We start from the raw sequence: 23,230 nt of genomic DNA, 5'->3' as shown, positions 1-23,230 counted from the left end.
TTTTCTTACTAGTTTTGGTTTATTATTACATATTTATTATATATTTATGTCTATGTATGAGCGTAATAATTAATTAGAAAGATAACTTTGATAAGGACATTTATCTTAAGAAATTTCGAGTTTTGAATTTAATAATTGAAAAGAAACAGTTATTTCTACCCGCTACAATATTTTAAAAAGTTACAATACTATTTATTCGAAATGATTTATGTGTTACATTAATAAATTATAAATGAGAGAATATGTTAATACATCTCTATATGTCAAATGAAAAAATTAATTTAAAATTTGTCACAATTTTAATTTCAAAATTTAAGTTTGCGTTTTCAGGAAAATCACAAATGAAGCGAAATAGAAAAGCTTAGAACAAGAATATTTTAAGTAAATCGCCAGGATTTGTAAAAAGTACGTGTGACCCTTCGAAAAGCTATTCGTCCAGCTTCATGAAATACAGCTCTTGAGAATGTTTATCTCCTCACTTTTATCAGCTATTTTCACGGACTTGCAAATCTCTGTGTTTCTTCTTTTAACAAAAATTCAATTTGAGGTAAAGAATGCTTCAACCATGTTGTTACGAAATGTCCATTTGCTTCGACAAGCGCTGCCGCATATCTTGTTCCTTTCATGCTATCATAATTGTTTTCTCTGAACATTTGAAGCTGCAAAAATTTAATTCATACAGAAGATAAAAAATTTAAGATATGCAAACATGATATTAATAATTTCTTACGTCTTGTAAATCCTGTTCAGTCGTTAAGCCATTCATCATGGACAGCACGAAAGATTTCAATACCTTATAAGATCCTAGAAACCTAAATGGGAGAAGTCATTTTGCCATTACGCTTCCTTTTTCGTATACTGAACTTTTTGCAACAAAAATCGGAAGTACCTTTGCGCAATTTCTTGCCAATTTGCTCGAACGAATCGAAATGCAACTTGAGTCGCTGCTGGGTTTTGCGAAAATGCATTCAAAATTACCGACATTTCGTCCTCCTCGAATCGTTCCTCGTGAAGTATATCATTGAGAATACTGTTATCAAAGGAAAACGTGACTAGTATTACGTACATAAGGATACAAACTAAAAAATTAGAAAATGTTCAAATATATACAGCTTTAAGTACTTGTAATACTTCAAATACTTCTAATACAGTACACATAAATATTTTGACACATTTTCACCTATATACAATTTCCTAAAAATATTCGAGTGTCATGGTTTCATATATACTTTCTGTTTTTTAAATTTATAAATAATAGGGAACAAACTAAAGGATACATAAGAAACATAAGGATACAAATTAAAAAATTAGAAAATGTTCAAATATATACAGCTTTAAGTACTTCTAATACTTCAAATACTTTTTTAAATACTTTTAATACAATGCACATAAATGTTTTCATTCATTTTCATCTATATACAATTTCCTACAAATATTCAAGTGCCATAATATCATATATATTTTTTGTTTGTTAAATTTGTAAAAGTCATAAGTCTCAATTACGTTCCAATTGATGTTACAAAGATGACAGATGTTATGTTATTTCCTGTACCAATAAATTCTAATTTATGCACATATGTAGGTACATGTTTTCGACGTGAAAATTTCAAAATACTATTCTTATAGTTATTAATTATTAAGGATGTTAATCAAAGATAAAATTACGATTGTGTGAATAGTCACTTACAATTGTAAAATCCAAGGAGTTTGGAAGCAAGCGAATGACGATAACAAACGCTTCTTTTCCTCCTCATCTTCGGTCGATTTTATCTGTTCCATGAAGTAGTTCCATTCCCTTCGTGTACCATAACGCGCGATAGTGCAGTAAAATGTGTCACGAATGTAGGAAGGAACACTGTAACAATTTCATTCTGCTAAATCCTTGAAAAATTGATATACAAAGAAATTAGCAAGAAATATGAGACAAAGAAATATTAGTATAGCAAATATGTAATAGTATAATTACATGCGCATATAATTATGTGCGACAGAAGGACATACGAATGCGACCCTAGAGATTATTTATGTATACACACTTTTCTGCACACATTTATATTAACTGCGATTTGTGTTTTAAAGTAATTTCATGAGTTTTTAGTGATACTATATGGGCTGATGGTTTATTTATTGTGACGTTTGGTTTTACTTATGGTTTATAATTGGTACTCTTTCGGGAGGATATGGCATAATGGTACGACGCATATGTTGCATAGTAAAAACCGATCTGTATTAAATTTCATTTGAATGAAATTAGACAAGATGATTAAGAGCTTTTGAATTTCACATAAACAAACTATGTATTTGTCCGGGATCTTATATAATCTTCTTTAACAATACGACTGACAATTTCGCGAATTTCTATCGGCTCGATAAACGTTCTGAAGTCCGTGAATCAACACCCTTTGTCACACAGCGAAATCGTGATTATCGACATTTCTGGCATGTTGCTCGCTGAATTATCGTACTATGCGTATATATTGCGGCAGCGATTCTAAGCAAAATACGATTGCAGCGAAACATAAGATCTGTAAACTGTTTGTGGTTCGTATTTTCGACTATCGTTTTCTTTTCTTTTTTTTATCGTGCGTTAACGTTTCACGCACCTAAATCTTATTATAATTTTTAGAATGGTAAAACTCTCATCAAAATACTCCCACAAGTTCATGAGATTAACCGAAAAATATATTGTGGCGAATTTGTATATTTGCATGAAGCATAATTAATAATTGCAAAAGTGACTCGTTTCTTCATTTCATATGCACAGTACCATTAAAACATTGAAAATATGAAAACAAGAATGTTCAAATTATATTCATAACAGAAGATGGTTCGTTAAAACTTACGTTTCTTGTACATTACCATCGACCTCCTCGGAAACATTTTTCGACCAGTCTAGACACTGCGAATGCTCGAAGGCGCATGCAAGTTTTACAGCAGTCATTGTCAAAGCTGATCCTTCTTCCAACTTCGACCCTACTTCGCTGTACAACGGGGATACGAATCTTGCTATTGATTCCTAAAATTTAACACAATAATATCATAGGAATTGGCTTATCTTATTGTTCTTCAACTTTATCGTTTTCTAAAGAGTGTCTAATTATAAATATTATGCTACTAGAGCGTTGACGAATCGTTCAGTTGAAAATATAATTCAAAGTCTAGCTTTGAATTACGCTTGAATTACACATAATAGATATTTTGCTTAAAATTGTAATTTTTGTAACGTGTCAATATTGTTACTCACCTGGAAATCAGTAAAGACCGGAGTCTCGTACAGAAGCCTGTTTAATTTGAACATGTGTCGCATAAATGCACTCCAAGGAAGATAATGTCTTTCCTTCATTTGCATATATTTAATGAATTCAAAGGCTGTGTCATATTTCATCAAACCTATTTCAGCCAAACTAAAAACGTCGTCTACGAGCGATGCTCTCGTTTCTGGCGGAAACAGCTCATGATTCTCCGTAAGTGCCAATTTTAACAGCATCCAATTTGTTTCGTCGTAGTGCACGCGATAGAAACCTTGAAAAATGTAATAGTACAATTATTTCCATTAATTTACGAAGCAAAGTGTCTGGCAAATTCACGGCGTAGCGAGAAGAAAAAGATTATTCTACGTGTAAAAATACAAGAAACATTTGATAATTGCACAGAAGGTAGAAACGATTCTATTTCTGGAAGCTAAGATCTTAGGCGTGCCGAAGGGTCGGCAATTATTCAAAGCTCGCGATAAACTAAGACCTAAGCTAAGCTTGAGTTTCAAAAATCACACTTTCTTATTTTCCATTTTTTATAAATGAACCTTGTACCATTTATCTGATGAAAATTACACGAAACGCGGTGTAGCTCGGCACATATCTGTTTACTTAATAAATAACAGTTAAGTACATATATTCATAAGCAAATATAACTCAAATTATGCCACGTTTGGTCTCGTTTTCAACAGAAGGATCTCACGTGAAAGATTAATTTAGAAAGAGTGAAAAATAAAAAATATTTATATCTGACAGTGGATCATATGTTTCTGTCAATTATCGCATATTCACTGTAAATTGACAGTATGATATTCGTAAAAATGAAAAGAACAAATAGAACGGACAAAAATTGCAAATATATATCTGAAAGTATAAAAATTATAATGAAAACAAGTTACTACAAATCTTTTCTTATTATTTCATACTTGAATATTAATAATCTTATCAGAGTATTCAATACAATATAATAAATATATATTGTGGTTAAATTTACCACATACCAGTCTTATTTACGTTGAAAAGAACCCAAGATTCGTTGGAACCAATGCCATCCAGTGTAATTTTAGGTTCAGGTGGAAACCAGATCGTAGCAGGAGACGACCAATTACCGTTGTTGTTGGTGTAACTCAGTGGGATATGCCAGAATTTGGAGATACTTTCGAATGGACGATCGAGCGCAAATTGTTCCTAAAAAAATTATTTAATTCCTAATACTTTCTCACACCTAATCAGAGCTAGTTCGTTAAAATAGTAAATCTAATAGACTTAGAATATTAGCAACAAAATCTCTGTCTTCATACGATGTATAATATCGTGTTCAACGTTACAATTTTGTTTAAAATTAGCAGTAGAGTAATTCCATTTAATTTAACTTATTTTGATGTGATAGTTAATTCGTTTAATCGAATAGCAGTTGATTTTATATTAATAATCTGATACAAGGTTTCGTGTTTTCTGACATGAGAGCTACATGGCAATTCTCGGATCTCGTTTACTTTATGATATTCAGTAGCTTATCCTTCTATTCTTACTTCTAAATTTGAGTAAATTTTCTTTAAATTATCTCCTTATTTACAGTATAAACTGTTCGAAGTTGTATAATCATAGAACTTAATATAAAAATTGCAATGTTATTTGCTACGGTATACCTGATAAATGGTGGCGGATTCCTCTTCGTAATTTCTTATGACGGTTATAAATGGATATCCACCTTGAGAAATCCAAGAATTCATCGTGTCTTCCAACGAAACTCCGGACGGAAGTTCCATTGCTTCTTCCGCCAGAATATTCATGAAATCTGTTACATCCGTGTTGTTATGTTTCCTGATCAAATAACAAAACCTCGTTTATTAGGTTGACAATTCTACTAGTCAACCTGCTAGGGAGGAAGGACGAGTTAACTCGTCGCGAAAGATTATCAGTATCCTGCGTATCATATCCGTATTTGGCATAATAAATTATTATCTAGTAATCTACTGTCCTAGCCAACCTTCGCTTTTCAACGCATCGTTCCATTTAAATCCAAAGCGCGTTATATTTTATTTACATTCGCTAGAGTGAAAATCGATTCGATTAAAATTAACATCTTTTCTAGCTTCGACGATCTCGACTGTTCTTTGTTTTTCAATGTATCGATGTCTGCGCACCACGAGGACCACTTGTGCTTTGTTTGCAATTGCTGGAGTAAAAATCACTGCAATTGAACAATTTGTAATTTCTTAAAAATTTGCAATTTTGTAAAAACCAACCCTGTTTAGAACATTACAGAACGAACAATAAAATTATCATCGCCAACATTGCTTCAACTGAATTTTCATAAAGGTACTTGATAGTATCTTGATTATCCATATTTACTAGCAATAAAGATGTAAATATTAAATTATGCAGGAATTTGAGCGAAGAAAAACGCAAATGAAAAAGAGGAAATACATATGTAAATGAAAAATCCGATAATCACGAGGAAGATGATTAATCGCAATTAGCTTCAATTCGATATAGCCGTCAATCCTTAACAAGTCGCTATTAATCAAAACGATCCATCCATCGATCCATTGCAGGCATAAGACATTTCTTCGCCAATAATATACCCACCACCTAGTTATCAGTTTCTTGTAGCCGTTCCTAAAGTCGGTATCGCCTATCGCGCCATGCAACATGCGTATCAGACATGCACCTACAAGAAGCAACGAAAAATGCAGAGGCATTAGATCTACCCGCTCGCGATATCCTGCAACCTAAAACTGCGTCCTCACTGAAGCAACAACCTCCAATCTTCCGTTGATGTTTCTACGTTTATATTTTCCTCTTACAATTTCCCCAACGAGCTATCTACTCCTATTTTGCTCAACTCGGAACACTTTCTTTCGCGGTTTCGCTTTCTTTCCATTTTCTCTTTCAATTCTCGTCTAATTTCTCCGTCGCTGTCTTTGTCGCGTTTGTGCCAACAGCACACGTTAATACCACAAAATGGCAGGTAGTTTCTGCATGGCTAAGGCTGTTAGCGAGTACAGTCAATTATCATCATGTGTAATTGCTGAGAGAAGCGACAGACTCAGGACCTTCGAGTGTCAGTTGGCCCTCTCTGTCGATGTTCCGCGTTTCTTGAACTTGTTGATTGTCCAATGTTCCTCCACGTTTCTGTTGGCGATAACAAAAGTTGCTGCTCCTTGTTCTTCTCCGTTTAGAGTGACAAAGATGAAAGAAAGATAAGAAACATGTACGCAACGCGTGCAGATGGAGTAAATGTCTCTTGAAAGTGTATAGTTTTCGCTACTTGTTGCTACTTGTTATTACTTGGAACTTGTAACAACAACAGGCAACAGGAAGTTGTTGCCTCGGTGAAGACGCAGCTTAAGACTAACAGCGAGCCGGTTTACCTTTCGCGTGCTCGTAGTTAAGAAATTGCCATAGATGATAGTTGGCATTTTCATGGAAAGGCCTTGAAATGCTATAGCCATCGATCTCCATCACGTGCAGCTGGACATCGGCGATGAAAGAGTCGCTCAAGTCCAATGACGAGTCTATCTGAAAATGGAATTCTATTACAACGGTTTACCGAGGTGTTTGTCGAGGATGCGAAATTAGTCGCTTGCCTGTTGAACGATCACGTGTTGGATGTAAAGTAGCAGACTCTCGGAGATCCACGCGTCCATTCGATTCACATTCATAAATTCATCGAGCCACTGCTGTCCCACTAGGCTGATCAGGACCTTCAGAGCCCCGGCTTTCGTGACTTGTGGCGATTTCTTGCTGGTGTAGAACAACGACTGCCTTGAACATTTAAGCGCCCTTCGATTACATTACTGGTGAAAAATGCCCCATAAAGATATAGGCTAATTATTAAATAATGGCGAAATAAGGAATTTTGTGCGGTGTATTATCGCGGACACAAAGAGAGATAACTGACAAGACGGACTTAGGCTATCTAATAAATAGAGATAATTAAGGAATCTAATAAGACTTTTAACGAGACTTCTTAATTTCTGATGGAAGAATAAAAAGATGATGTGATAGGAAGAGGAACAAGTATATCGCGTCACGTTGATAAAAAAGTTAACAAGCGCTAAAACTGTTTTGTAGCTAAGAAACGAAGAAGGAAATAGAGGATTGAAGCATTTAAAACAACTTTCAATGCGAGAATATAAATAGATAAATAGCTTTTATTTATTGCATCACGTAGCTACAATCTCCAAAGATTTGCCTACTGTTTGAACTATCAAACGGATTGTAAATTAGCAGGTGGTTGTTTAAACAAAAAATTATCGTATCCCGCCCTTACTTCAAAATTAACGTAATTGAAAGTATGCAAAGGACTATATCTTTGATAATATCACTTCGTTGATTGAACTAAGTAAATGGAATTGATTAAACTATATTTACGAGTACTTTCTCGTCATTTGTAAGTTGTTGCCTTAGAAAAATCTTAAAAATCTTTCTCACAGTAAAATAAAAGAATAAAATACGATCTTTCGAGTAACTTTTGCGATACTATTCCTGAAATTTTGCGATTACCAATTGTGTTTAATATAAATGTACAAATTGTCCACGATATTTCCATAGTTACTATTATTACTAAACGAAGTTAAATAAATAACTTTGCAAAAGCACGCTATTATATTATTATAGAATTTACATTGATAGTCTTTTAAATAAAAAGCAACGGTTCTAATTGCTATATGAGTAACAGAGTTAATACGGTGATATTACGTATATGAGCGAGCTGATTATAATTATAAATCGCAGGAGATGTAAGGAACGTTTGTCTTGTAGAAGAACAATAATAGCTCTTACTTCAGCGCAATTAATCCAGGATTCCCCATGTTCTCGTCGATCCCTGGTGGCAAGTTTACTATATCCAATTTAGGATAAGGGTAGGACGTCAAAAACACGTCGATCAAGTTAACGACAACTGAGTTGAGTTTGTCGAACAGGTAAATCTCCTCTGAGCTTCTATTCGATTCACACCAGAACGTTGCAACTACTTCGGTGTCGCCTACGAACGTCGTGTTCATGGCTTCGATATGGCCCATTACGAAAGCCAAATTGTGCGGAGAAATAGGCAGAGAATCGTCGAAAGTATCGACCACCATTGAACTGTCCGAGCTTAAAACGGGAATAATAATCTATCTTATTTCTCTTTTTAAAGAAGACTTTGAAAAACAAGATCGATTGACTCTGTGATGAATATCTTAATTTCTGATAAACCAGAAGCTGTAGAATTTTTATGATTTATTATTTTATTATTTTTTATTATTTTATTATTTGAAGGTCGGTAAATGCATAGAATACACGTAATACGCAAACATATATCAAATATCCGAAGTATAGTGTTTTTATATTTAATAGGTAAATTTCTGTCCAGGTTCCACTTTTTAGAAAAGTTTAGAAAAATATCGAAGTGTTCACGAGCATTTGTCTATGTGAAACGAAGAAAAAGGTTCCACTTTTTAAATTATATCTATGAAGTTATAACTTTGCATAAATATCAATTGCAATTGTACAAGAAAAATTCCAATATTGATCAAATATCGAAAATTCTATTTTAAGCTACGTATCTCGTCTAAAGTGTATTTTCTGACACGTTTTCGTGTCAATTATCACATGTTTTACTATAAACTGAAGGTGTATAAATTAAAAATGAAAAGAACGAGAAAGACAGACAAAATTTGCACAATATATATGTGACAGCATAGAAGTTCTAATTAAAACAAGTTGCTACAAATCTTTTCCTATTATTTCATACTTGAATATTAATAATCTTATCAGAGTATTCAATAAAATATAATAAATGAAGTAGAGTTTATTCTCTAAATTCGATCCATAACATTTCTATCGTGCAACTATAATTATAAATGAAAATATATTGCATAAAGAAAGCCTCTTTATCGAACTTTTTCACATATGAAATCAGATTTTCATTTTTAATTTAACTGTGTCATCAGGCAAGATCGATTTCATTTACGAGTACGTTTTGCTAAAAGACACGATGTGAATTACTTACGTATCCCTTAAAGTCCTGAGGGGCATGTTTGAGAGCACTGTCATTTCTTTGGGACGTGCCACGGATACGGAAATAACTGACTTATTCACCGTATCGTCGAAAACCGGGAACAGACATCGAGCACCGGATTCCTTCAATTTCGTTCCCATTAGCCATCTAATATGAAAATAGACAATATTGTAAAACTTTTACAAAAATTTGACTCGTAAATCTATAAAAATGTTAAATCGTAGAAAAAGCAGGCGAATGATTAATAGATATCTAAAGAGTTACATTTCGTTAGTTAGTTTTTTAGTTATTTTTCAAGTGAAGATAACCAATTGAAAATAAATGATGTACGTAACACTTACTTTCCTTGGCCAGATGAATTGTAACTTCCAATGAAAAATATATGTTCATCGATTAACAGGTCATATTCGATTTCCAACAGATAAATTCCTTGTTGTATTCGACTTCCTAGATGAATTGTGTGAACTTCTTTATCCACGTCTATATCGTACTGTGTGATCTGTATTTGCGAAGATGCGTTTCCGGCAGATGCAGCAGGTGGCACAGATCCGAACTGTATTATAGCATCTACGTTTGAGTCGTCAATTTTGTCAGTGTCAGAAATCAAAGCGTAATTTGACAATGAAACGTTGGCTTCTTCGATGGAGGACCTGTTCTCCGATGAGTTTGTAGCATTTTCGTCGTATACCACTGTCTCGTTTTCCCTCAGGCTTATCACAACATCATTTTCTATAGAATACATAGTATGTGAAACTGCAAGTAGATAACACGGTTGGACATTATTTATTCATTTACAAAATAATGTTATTGAAAGGATAGTTTAAACAAAATAATTAGCACTATATTATATTATTAGCACTATATTATATTAGCACTATACTATATATATTCAAAACAAAATAATTAGCACTACAATGCCACCAGATATTGCAAAATAAATTCCATATTTCAAAAGCTTCGAATTATTTCTAAATTTAGAAAAAAACAACGTGTTATTTGGTAATTTAAGAACATTGCTGTCGAATTTGAAAATTCTTCTTCCATGTTCTTCTGGTAAAAAGAAAAATGTAAATAATTCAAGTGCAGCAAATGCTCGTGAAACGTAAAAGCAAAATACCTGTAATTAACTATAATGATAATGTAAAAATTGCGAAACAAATTGTTCCATTATTCAATTCGGATACAACGACCAGTTTGTAAACGTGGAAAATTCATTTACAATATTTCTATAAACGTAAAAATTGTTAAAGTTAGTAACATTACCAGAAGTTGTATCGTTCCCTTGATTGGCGTTATTAATTACGTCAGTGATTCCCCTTCTTCGTCTTTTCCTTAACGGTTTCTTGTTTTCCTCCAGATCCAGCAAAGACAGCTTATAACTAGTCACCGTAATGTTCTTCACATTTAGCGAAAGTTTATTTAAACTTATCGTATCGTTTACTTGAAAGTCGATGTACACGTGGCCTATCAATCTCGATGGACCGTTCGTGTCGATAATTGGCGTTAATTCGAGGCGATACTTCAAGGGACGAATGAAAGGTGAAATACTTTCGTCAACATCGTCTGTATCTTCGATGCCATCGTTCTGCAAGTCTAGAATCTCGTAAGGCTAAGAGAAACAAATTTTGAAACATTAAAGATTAAATTGAAAGTTCTGATTAACTGTTGATATGGAGATTTTGATTAATAGATATTTAATTATCGTTGTAGATTATGACTAGGTCATACTAAATTTAGTATGTAACACTAAATCCTACTAGTTATAGAAAGATCATATTAAATATATATATATATATATATATATATAAATTTGAGATTAGTCGTTATAAAATATTATTAATCTTATCTTTAATTTACAACTCGGTTTTTCCAGCTGTCGTTCTCAATTTGATTAATTATAAGAAAATCGATGTTTCTAAAGAATCCATGTTACAAAATTATACTACTCATAAAATATTTATTATAGTATTCCGAATACAGTATTTTCAAAATGCTAAATAAGTAAGTTGTTTTACAATCTTGTTATTTTTCCTTATATTTACCGTTATAAACTATTTCTTCGATTACGTTAAATCTTAAATATGATGTATTGTATACATATAGATATATATAAACAAAAACGTGATCTGAGGATCACTAAAGACACGTAAATTCCTCAGTTGTTGGTGACAGCAGAAAAATATTAACTGTAACGATCTAATGGAATGGTTTCATTGCAATAAAAATGAGAATAATAACGATTTTATACAAATGGAAACCACGAAAACACTAATAAAAAGATGCTTTCTCGTGCCGAAATATTCGTAAGATTCGTAACATTCGGAAAAGCTTCGACGGTTCGAAGCAGAAAAAGAATGTTACGTTAGAAGAATTGTGACTTACCAATCAAAAAGATATGGACTCCATAAATACTTACAGAAATTACCAATTGATCTTAACCCCTTCCCGTGCCATTTAGCTCGACGAAACTCGAACACAAGCGATAGGCGTCTCGTGGCGTACTGATAGGAACTAACATTCAATTATGATCGTTATAGTACGATCACTAGATTCAATTACCATTACCACGCCAGAAAAATTGACTTATGTTCTCAATGAGAATTGATTGTAAAACACGTCCAAATAAAAAAAAAAATATTACGATGTTTATGTTTGGCCCCTGACTTTCTGTTCGCGAGCCTGGCTCGTGATATTTATGTTTGGACCAAAGTCTTCGGGGAAAAAAGCACGGGAATGGGTTAATCTGTATTCAAGTGAATGGAATTTCATATCAGAAAAGTGAGCGTTTTATTATCTGAAAATTTCATTATCGGAACAGTTTTATTTTCCTGTTTGTTTGGATAAGAGAGGCTGTACCCTACATATTGTTAGTTGGTAACTTATCGCAAAAATCTACTTTTCCCAGAAACAAAATAATGGATTAACTCTATGATTTCCATATTTTATGTACCTAACTGTTACTTACCTTTTTCTTTGGTAAGGAATTGATGTACCATCCGAGAAATCCTGCGGCTACGACACCGATAATAAAGACCACGACGATTCCTGCTATCTTTGTATACGATAAGAACCAACCATCGCCTCTTTTATATTCCATGTCATCGTAAGTCATAAATTGCACCGGACCGCCGCTGAACTGTGGCATGCATTGAGCTACAAGAATCATTTGAAAAACGTGAACCCTTCGAAAGTGTCAAAGCATCTCAATAAAATAATATTATGATGCAGATATACGTAGACGCGAATATGTAACAATTTCATATGCGATAAATCACTCAGTCAGTAAAATAGTAAAATAACTGAATGGACAGAATTTATGGGCATCATTGAAATGTTTGAAATTGGAAAAATCAGGTACAATTTGTAGTCTCAGATTGGACCGTGTGCACGGCCCATGAATGCTGAACAATTCAATTAAGTGTTTCTATTATATCGTTGTTACAATCTGAGATTTCCGGGCGTAAGTTATGTCAAGTAGGAATTATATCTCAACGTTTAGCCAGCATCGCAGCTAGGTATATTGTCATAAATTGAAACACACGTGGTATCTACACATCCCCCTCAATTTTTTGATCGTTCGGACTAAATAGTTGGTGATCAATGATTCGTAACACGAGTCAGATCATCCACTACCTGTCCAACTGTTCGCTACTATCTTAAGTGCAGCTAACATAGTCTACCAAATTTCAAATGGTTTTCAAGTAACAGCTAAAAGACAATCTTGTATCAAATTAGTCTCAAACAAAAGAGACGCTATTTGTCTTTCATGTAGATAAAATTCGTTCCTTTGTTCCACACGTTCTTGGGTACAATGCAATGTTTAACTAATCCTTTGACGATTTCTGCCAATTTTTTTTTTAATATTTCAAATTATTGTTATCAATATAGAAACAATATCCGTATCATTCGATTCATTGGAAGAACTATAGCTGTGTATAGTTGGAATAGTAAAAAGACATCCATAAAGAAGAATTCCTTTTAGACACGACTTACACTCAGAAGCCTTAAAATTGTATAAGAATGATAGTAATAATTTAGTAAATTGTATACATTAACATAGCAACGTGATAAACAAACAAATATTACATTTCTCGATTCCAATTTATGTAAAAAGTACCGAAATCTTGAATCTAATTATTTCACTATTTTAAATTCCAATTTGTTTGGCCGCAAAATTATTGCATACCACAAGAGGACACGGAAAATTAAAGATACGTTACTTTGTTACATCTACCATATGGATTGAATGATATAAACTAAATAAACTCGCAGTGATACGTCACTGGGTATATTCGTGTTCGTGTCAATTTAATTACAATTAATCATCATAGTGTGTGCTGATTATCATTGTATGACAGATTATACATACGCAAATTACGATAAAAAGAAATTATCTTATTTCTTTTGCGCTAGCTATACTCTATAAATAGCTTCTCTGAATGAAATATAGTGATTTGCCAGAAATACTTCGTAACTATACCAACATCCTGCAAAAGCGAAACATAAATACAAGATTATAAAGAATAATTCTAGAACTCATGCTATATATATATTGCATAAGATGTTTACCATATATATATTATATATATAGAAATATTATACTTGAAATTTGCATCCGTTGACCTGATGTTACGCGATTGATCAATATTCAGAAATAGCAGCGGCAGTTCGAGACGACGTAGACGTTGTCATAATCGTGACAAATTCACGTTATCATAACATTCGGAGCGAACGTGACGTGACGTCGCTGGAATTGATTTCTCGCAGTGCACACACGTTCCAGGTAGACCGCTGTATACTCTCGTAAATAGGCTCGAGAAACGATTCCTCAAGGTCCACCGTATTACTGGTGAGCTATTAACTTTACCATTCGCATAATCTTTTTCAAGACCGGCAATACTCGCTTCCTTCTAGTTTTCCATACGACACCACCGATACAACTTCGCTTGAAGTTACGAATCAGTACTTTTCAGTTGGAATCTTTTAACGACTATTAGAAATTTTCTTTATTCTTGAGAACTGCGGCACATGTTACGAATGACGTAATTGAGATCTCATTTACATTTTAAATACAGATATTAAAGAATAGCGAGAGATAACATTCAACGACTCTGAGTTACATTTTGAACAAACTTTGCTTTATGTTTGGAAATCCTTTCGTTTTAATACTTTTCATCATCAGTATTATACATTTTGATTTCTGTAATTGTACGAATGTTATATCGATAAAGTATCCAAAGGATAAATGTCATTATCGAAAAATCCGATAGTATAGTATAGTATAGTATAGTATAGGAAACGGATCTTATACCTGTGACTCTACAGAGTTAGCGACAGTTGTTTATATCTTAGAATCTCTAATCACCTCTCTATCAATTATGATTCACATAGTCGAGTTTAATATCCTGCAGTAATTATCTGACAACTCTGTGCATGCATAGTACATATAAGACATACATAGTAAAACGAAGTAATTAATACTCGATACGCTCAGCGTGAACATTAATATTTATATGCAGTATTTGCAAGTAATGTTTATGCTATACTTGTGTTCATAATTTGATGACGATCAAGATAATTAATACACGCTGTTCTAATATTTGTTTTAGAAGAAATTTAGGAAATTTCGGTATTTTTAAAAAACGTATCATACTTGAATTGCTTTGATATTATCGACAATGTTTTCATCGACGTGAATTCACCGACACCGAGTATGTTTATTTGCCGACCCGTTGAAACCATCGACAATCGTCCCACCGATATTTGCCGACAATTATTGCACCGGCATGTGCTATCGTTGATTATGCATCTTTATTTATACTATACATTCATTTCCGTGTAAAGGAAAATAAAAAGGAAAATAGAAGAGAAATGATAAAAGTCATTACGACGTACTGTGTTAATTAACATAAGATAAAAATGCTTATCTACAAAAAAAAAGATTCCACTTCCGATCTGTAATATAATTTTTAATATGTTGTTAAGGACATCGCATCGAATAATGCGTGGTATCGACAACTTCTTGCGAATATCTCGAAAACCGAGGCCAACAGTACATATATAAGAAATTTCTAAATCATCGTGTTATTTCTTGTTTAATTTCTTTCACGTTTTTAATAATATTTCTCCTACGATTAGAAGAGATGGTTTAGGAAGGAAAGAGTGATTGGTGTCAGCGCCTGTGAGCAAAAAGGAATTGAAAATCCTTAAAGCACGCGCACTAATGGGATAACGTTATAGAACTGTTTGTTTCGTTGAAAAGTGCAGGAAACTGCTCCGTATAAGATAACAAGGAAGCATTTCACGATCATACTTTACATTCAAGATGCATTTCGGTTTTCTTTTGCGTAAATATATCATTACAGAGACTTCTAAGAACTTTTGGAGACATTTTTGTTAATGGGCAAATCCTGGCAATAACTTTGAAATTAATTGCATCTGCATCCATCTGCGATGAAACGTTTGTCTTGGAAACATTATTTTCTTTCTTTGCATTTGTTAATTTTAGTGAACTTGAAATTTAATGAACTTTGAAATTTTAATGAACCTGTCGATAACGCACTCGTGAATTTTGACAAAACGTTTTTAGATTACCTTGTTATGACGCATATGTAAATGTGAAAGGCTGCGCAACAACGAGGATGGAACCGAAGATGTGAAAAGAAAAACTCGGGGCAAAGAGTGGCGAACGACCACTAATGGAAAACGCCGGAGCAGAGTGCCGAGTAGTCTGACGACACAGTAGCAAGTGCCATTTGGCACTACTTAGTCCGCGTGCAGATGAATATCAGTCGGAGATAGCGCGGGTCATTCTGGTCAAACGGGAGTGTCCTGAAGAATTGCAGTGCAGAAGAAAGACGACTTACGGAGCTACGGGAGCTGCAGACGCCCCGAATTGTCATAACACGCAGCCACAAAGGATGACTCCGCCGGGAGTGGTTTCTGATACTGCCCAAAGTAGATCGTTAATATTACACGTCAATGTTCCCCGAGCTTCCCCATTGCAACTGAGAAAGGCCACAGTAAGAATTTCAGTGGGGAAGAATTCCACATTATCCCGCATCCTGCTTTTAGAGGCTAAAGGGGATGTCTTTCGATGATTTCGAAGTGGAAAAGTATGAAAAGTGGTTGCCGGTAGCCTTCTAGCGGACGGTTTAACGACCCAAGCAAAACCTAGTTTTTCTGTTTCATTTACAATACGGCCCAGATTCAGTAACTCGAAAATCTTGTCAAACCTTGTCTGGTTTAACTCGAATTATTGTCACATGTCTAGATGCATTATGGTAATTCTGTAACTAAAATTTACAACAACTCGAAGTTTTCCTTCGTCAATCGGGCGTATAGTTACCATCGCCTTCAACTTTCACATTTATGTACATCGAATAAAATGCGGTCTAAGATAATGTTTAAAATACTAACATTTTTTGAAAGAGTGACTGTAATTTGTCTTCGTACAAAGGTTCTCTGTGTCGAATTTTCGTTTGTTAAACTTCTTTTACTCGGATATTTTGATAAAACGAATTCTCTATAACTAGATTCCATCTCTTCTCTTCAAGTTCGATTTACCGACGTTATATATAATACATACATATATGTCGGGTTACCTACCTTACCTAGACCCTAGCGAGGCTCGATGAAAAATGTTATCTGCTTGTCTGCGAGAAAGCCATAAAATTTTCAAAGTTACTTGGACACTTGCAGATCATTCATACGTCATTGCGTCTATTAGATATGTATAATTTTATGGGCTAGACTAGGTTATGTGTTTACATTACTTAGTGATGCTACCTGCTTTCGCTTTAGGAACCGTAATAGTTTCAAGAACTCCCTTGTTTCTATCTTGCTTCTTTTCTTTCTTTACATCCGCTATCCATTAGCATTGCAGTCCTGTTCCTGTTTGATCCTTCTTCATTCACTGTAAATTTTTTCCTATTTTTTGCCTTTTTGAACACAATATCTTCGCTGATAGAAGTTGCATCTTCAGAATTATCGTCGTGCTGGTGAACCTCCGCATATGTAGTTTCCCCTCTCCTGGGTCTTTTTCTATCTACTCGTCTGCTTTCCAAAGGCGAGATCTCCTTTATTTTTGATATCCAACTTGTTTGAGTTATTCCCACGTTCCCGCGTTCGATACTTGTCCCCTTTTATCTCTCTTTTGTTCCCCTCTAAACGACAGGGAAATTTGAGTAGCAGCATTCGTAGAGTGTTTGGGTTTCTCAGCTCCTTTGTACAAGCCCTCGTTTTTCACAAATTTCTCTAGCCATTCCTTTGTGCTTTAGAGGTGTTTGATACTTTCCATGTTGAATTTTACGAGGGTTCTTACGGAGGAGTTTTCCAGTTTATCCTTAATCTTGTTTGTGTTTATCATTAACACTTCCAGTATCTTTACTGATCCTTTTATATCGCTCGGCCGGAGTGTAAATGACTTTCCCCGTTATCCGAGGACAAGGAAGATTCCTTCGATCTTCTCTTCAATATCCAGCGATCTTCATCCTCTGATTTTTCAAACATTTTGCTCCTTGCGACCAGCCAGCAGGTTTACACGTCCTTAGTCTCTCGGTGCTAGGAGAAAGTAAGTAGACTTTAGCCGGTGGATTCGTTTTGAGAGTCCACATTCATTTTGCTATCGTCTTCATGATTTTGAATTTTAGTCGGACTTCACGCCGGTTTAAATGAGCCCCTCTCTATTCTTAAGCTTTTCTTAGGAATTGGAAATATTGAAACGTCTTCCAAACTTCCTTTTGAGTAAAGGATAATTTTCGAGTCATCCCTTGTCTTCTTTTTCCTTGCTTCGACGGTCTACCCCGTCGGCTGAATCCTCCGGTATCACTCTTGACGACCGATTGCATCGAGGGACGCATTTCCTTGAACAGGACTCGATTCCATTGCACGTCCAAGAAAGCATCCAGTCACACCACGATATAGACAGTTTTAAGCGTCTTTTATTCCCACTTTTCACCTTTTATTGTCCACTAGACCAAACTCCATTAGTTTAATAAATCTATCCAACCATTAATCGCTTCCCAAGAAATTTTTAAGTCCCAGACTGAGCCTCGTACCAGGAGCAGAGCCAAACAAATATCTCACTCCGTTTTAAAAATGCAGATTACCTTGAAATATGTGGAAAAAATGACCAGGAAAAAACAATCTTAACCGCAACATGCACCCCTTGAAATGCTTCAACTTTGTCTTAAGGACTTTTCCCATAAGACCTCAAATAACGCAGATATTTAGGTGTTCCCATTTAAACGGCCCAACCTGCATATTGCATTATAATATAACATATAGCACGTAATACATAATATATAATATATAAATACATAGCAAGTAAGTTTATCGACGAGAAACCTGCAAGTACATAGTCAATAACAAATTCCTATAGCAAATGTGTTACGTCGAGCACTTTAGTACGAGATATTAGTCACACGAGATTAATTTGACATGTGGCACTGTAGATTAATATAAACTACGCTACAATACGTCTAAAGTGTTTGATACCCTACGTTTATCGTTTGCATCAAGTTCACTTGTTCACTGAAGTATTGAGCAATTTTAGTTTTCTAAACTGCTGAATGTTCCATATGACCTAGTCCTAATCATTACGACCAGGCATAAACGCGAGCATAAATCGGACGTTGTAAATTCTACAGCTGCGATTAGCAGTGCTCCTCCCTCTCTCTTCGTTAGTTTCCATAGTTAATCTCGTTAGTGTTGCTAATTGTACGTATCATATACTCGTAAACTTCGATTCGCGGTTCTATGAAATTCTTCGAATCGTTTAACTCGAAGTGTTCTACGCTTGCTTGAACTTTGCGTTGCTTTGTTCGCCACTAATTTTCGTCTTCACTATGATTGACCTAATTCGTATGCTCGCTCAACACGTTGAATCGTTTCAACTAAAGGAAAATAAAAATATACCTATCAACGACGATAGCGCACGCGAAGTGGCCGAAGGTTACTAACAGTAGGATTACGTATGCGAATTGGACGTGTAGTTTTTCACGGCGATATAATACGCTGCAAGATTGTGTGACACGTTATGTCACATGGTGCGTGATCAACGTATAAACAAAACGAAACTCAAAATCTACCTAATCCACGTTCATCTAGTCGTATATTAAGCAGTCCAATAAACAGCAAAAAGTTGTAAATGAGAAAATTAATCGAAAAAAAAATTCGCCGAAGTTGGTAATATATGCGTAATAATCTTTATAATAAAACATAGTATGGGAAAGAATTGCATCTCTTTATTTAAATCTTTGAGTTTGTTGGCAGGAATTCGTGATATTTGTATCATTAAGCGCTAGTTGGGATTATTGTTTGAAGCCAAAATTTCACCAATATTTTTGAACGATTTTTAAGTGCGAAGATACATTCGATAGATGGGAAGGTAGAATATTAGAAAAATGTAATTGAAATGTAACAGTTCATTTGTATGTTCATACGTTTGTCCATATGTATCGCTTAGATTCTATCGTCAATTTCAAAGCAATTCGTGCAAATGCTTACAGTTGATTAAACGTGTATGATACATAATCTTCGAGCAAAACGTCCATAAGAATATTGCGATTTGCTTGTCTTTGCTAATTACTACAATTATTCTACTGGCTATATTACAGTTTTCTTCAAATTACTATCCTAGACTTTATGCTTTGATAAGAAATACTTTGATGAAGAGATTGAAATCCTAAAGGTGATCGTATCGTGCATTAAAATACTTTGATACTCGATGCAAACTTAAAATCGCAATCACACTTGCGTGCACGTGTAACGTAAATCATCGCAACTGTCACATAATCACTGCAATCGCACGTTTCCTCTTAGAATTATACGCGACTCGTGTTACGCGTACTCCGATTGCTTCCATCGATTCACGACTTCTCCACACACGGATGAACCATTGGGATTTTCATAGAAGAAGAAATGAAAATGTACGCGATCAGCTCCGTGGAAGAAGCGAATTTTTAACGCCAACTACCGAGCACTCACATCGGTTACGCTTCAGAGACACGAACGTCTCTGACAATCAAGCAATTACAATCGTGGAAAATAGCAATACAGATTCTTACTAATGTTCACGACAACGGGAACGCGTTTAAGCGATCATATCTGAGGAACCCGTGCAATTTTACCTGGTATTCGTGAGCACCCGTTAGAAGACTCACAGCAAAGAAACAAAATAATTTTGATATAAGCTGCCATTTAAATACTCGTTATACGAATTATCTTTGGCTACCTGGAGTAGAGAAAGCATGGGATTATTGTAATAGGCAAAGAAAAGTTTAGACTTGCTGGTAATTAATAGTTTAGAAGTACGCTGTGAATTTTACTAACTTCGTGCTAATTACTTTTTACTGTACTGCAGACAGTCATTTATTTTGTAGTATATACTGTATCAGTGCGGTATACAAAATATTCTGATAAAATAAATTTGATGTCTTTATATACTGTATATTTTATATGTAGCAGTAGTTTGAAGAAAAATGTAATGTACGTGTTAATACTATAATTTCAATGTATGTTCAACGTAGCATTACGAGAATAAAAATTTATGAGGAAATTGATTTACGTTGATAGCATTTGAGCGTTCGTATTATATCTTTCAAGAAAATATAACATTATTCTTTTCTTTATTCTTTCTTTATTCTCATATTGTTTCAATCGAAAAGCTGCACAAGCGTAAAACAATGTAAACAAGTGTAAAATTTATTTGAACTTAATATATTACTTTTAAAGCAACTCTGTAAATAAAGCATTCCAACTAAATAGAACTGCACAATAAAATTGTATAAAATGTGACGCATTTTTTTCAACAAAAAGTACGAAATATGTTTTTCAATCTAAATGTACAGGATAGTTATCGCAAAATTGTATAGGCTGTTTGTTATTATTAACGAATTTGTAAAAAACTATCAGAAACCAATAAATAAAAAACTAAATTGACTCTATTTTCACACGTGCTCGAGGGAATATATTTGATACAACAACAGTAATTTCAATTAGTTTCTTTGCAAACAGGTGAAATGTTATCTTTCTTTCGAAGTTACTTCCCAAGTATATTGATTTTTATTCGACTAGAAGATTGTCACGCGTTCTTATCGGCTCGTTAACATACGCGTTTATCTTCTCCCACCTTCTTACGACTTTTCCATTCTTTAATTAATTTCAAAGTTTTCCCCAACGTATTGCGCGACATCGCACGAATATTATTCAGCGTTAACACACACACTTATCGTTGCATCTCTCTGGATTCTTAACTATTTGGTAATAGAATGTAATGACTACTACCGGGAAACGAATAAATACCAATGAAAAAGTTCCAACGATACCTGGTTAATGAGCACAAACAAGTACGTGAACACGAATTCATAAGAACAAACTACGATTTGAGATATATACCGTTTCATGCTCAAAAATTATCAATAGTTGTTGGAAGAAATTGTTGGCAATATATTTTACACACGTTTTATCTTCCCTTATAACTAGACTACGGAAATTTATCTCATCTACTAAATATCATACTAAGCGGCATAATTTAAATATCGTATGTATCTTTGCATATTATATACACTCTGTAAACTTGTGGAATATAAAATTTCGCAAAAATGGGTGAACATCCTCAATCCACACGTTGTAACTTTCCATCTAGAAATCTCCTACGTGTCATATATTTATTCCATGCGTGATTTTATACTTTAAAACGCGAAATAATTCGTCCGATATCGCAGACACAACGCCGAATGACGAATATCTCTCGGTTGTGGCAAATCGTTAAAGAATTGAACAAAAAACATACGCGTATATTATCGATGGAAAGTAACGACGTGGAAGTTGAATCAAACGACGAAAGGTAATCTTCGATCACTTACAACTTCTGCGTCCATAGTCCTGCCAACTGGAAATAGATCCTCGGCTCATGTGAACAGCTTCTGATTTCTCCGATTTAAAAACTACCGATCGCGTGCGATAGGCAACAGATAACGAAAAGGAAATTAGCCACGTGAACGAGACAGAGTGGAAGAAAGATCTGTGGCGAAATTTCAATTGTTCGCAAAATGACAAAATTAAATTTGCTTGCGCGTCTCGTTCGTACAGGTGCAACGCAATTAGTCGTTCTACGTACGATGCAATACGTGAATGCTGGCCAACACTCCGAATGCACGTTGGTGCCCCCACTTTTTTCAATCGTTGCCTCGGAATCGCTCCATTCTTTCAACCGTATGTAATCCTTTGCTCTCCTTATCTCTCATTCCCTCGCGCTACGTCCCACAATTCTTCGATTTTTCTTAGTTTTCATTTCCTTATGCTGCGTCTTGTCTGGCTTTTTGATCTCGTCGATAAGATTTTTCAATAAGAGATCAGATTAACGAAGATAAATCGATCCTAAAGTTAGAAATCGAGATGCATTTCATTTCCTCTATCCATGTACTGCGTGTGTTTGTCGATATATATAAATATTATTTCTAATTTGCGAACCGTTACAGCCAGTACGATTAAAAAGCGATCGTAAAAAATGCTGCAAGTACCTAGAAACATGTTCTTAACATAATATTCGCGACCTAACGTGGAAATTGTTATAATTTACCGCGTAGAAAAAATGTCGTGTAGATTCAGAAACCAGTGTAGATAACGCAGTTGAAAGCCAAGAAACAAGTAAATAGTGTTTATTGGCATTTACACTTCCTTTCATGGAGGCAATGTTGTAATACCATTTTTTGATATTGTGAATAACTATTTAAAACGGAATATTGTAGTTTAGTTGTATACCTTATATATTTTCTCTCGCATATAAAGCATTCTCCAGTGAAAAAGCAAAGTTCTTCATTTACCCTTTTATATTTCTGATACTTTTTCTATGAATTTCCTACGAGTACTCTTCGATTAATGCAAATTAATCCAGTCCTCTACAAGCTCCCTTTTCTTTTCCACATTTATGTCTACCTTAGTTACCTGCCTCGCCTTCCTT

General features: G+C 34.5%; 1 protein-coding gene across 3 annotated transcripts; it reads right to left on the bottom strand.

Annotated features, from left to right (window-relative positions):
• Positions 1-22,926, bottom strand: LOC139986786 (thyrotropin-releasing hormone-degrading ectoenzyme). 3 transcript variants are annotated; one of them, XM_072002384.1, is made up of 18 exons: positions 22,388-22,926; positions 22,134-22,291; positions 12,230-12,417; positions 10,528-10,873; positions 9,606-10,017; positions 9,256-9,411; positions 8,046-8,357; positions 6,848-7,025; positions 6,632-6,779; positions 5,847-5,928; positions 4,904-5,078; positions 4,256-4,442; positions 3,245-3,522; positions 2,844-3,016; positions 1,688-1,855; positions 890-1,030; positions 731-812; positions 1-659 (listed from the first exon to the last, which is right to left on the bottom strand). In XM_072002384.1, the coding sequence occupies exons 2-18, from the start codon at positions 22,180-22,182 to the stop codon at positions 495-497; spliced, it is 3,240 nt and encodes a 1,079-aa protein (XP_071858485.1). In that variant the 5' UTR covers positions 22,183-22,291; positions 22,388-22,926; the 3' UTR covers positions 1-494. The 3 variants fall into 3 exon arrangements, with proteins under 3 accessions (XP_071858485.1, XP_071858484.1, XP_071858486.1); XM_072002383.1 differs by lacking the exon at positions 22,388-22,926 and having other exon boundaries at positions 22,134-22,381; XM_072002385.1 differs by lacking the exon at positions 22,388-22,926 and having other exon boundaries at positions 9,606-9,993; positions 22,134-22,381.
• Positions 22,927-23,230: the final 304 nt, after the last annotated feature.

This window comes from Bombus fervidus, chromosome 4 (assembly GCF_041682495.2).
Source record: "Bombus fervidus isolate BK054 chromosome 4, iyBomFerv1, whole genome shotgun sequence".
Taxonomy (NCBI): Eukaryota; Metazoa; Arthropoda; class Insecta; order Hymenoptera; family Apidae; genus Bombus; species Bombus fervidus.
The sequence above is the reverse complement of the archived record's forward strand: the minus strand, read 5'-3'. Positions and strand labels throughout refer to the sequence as shown.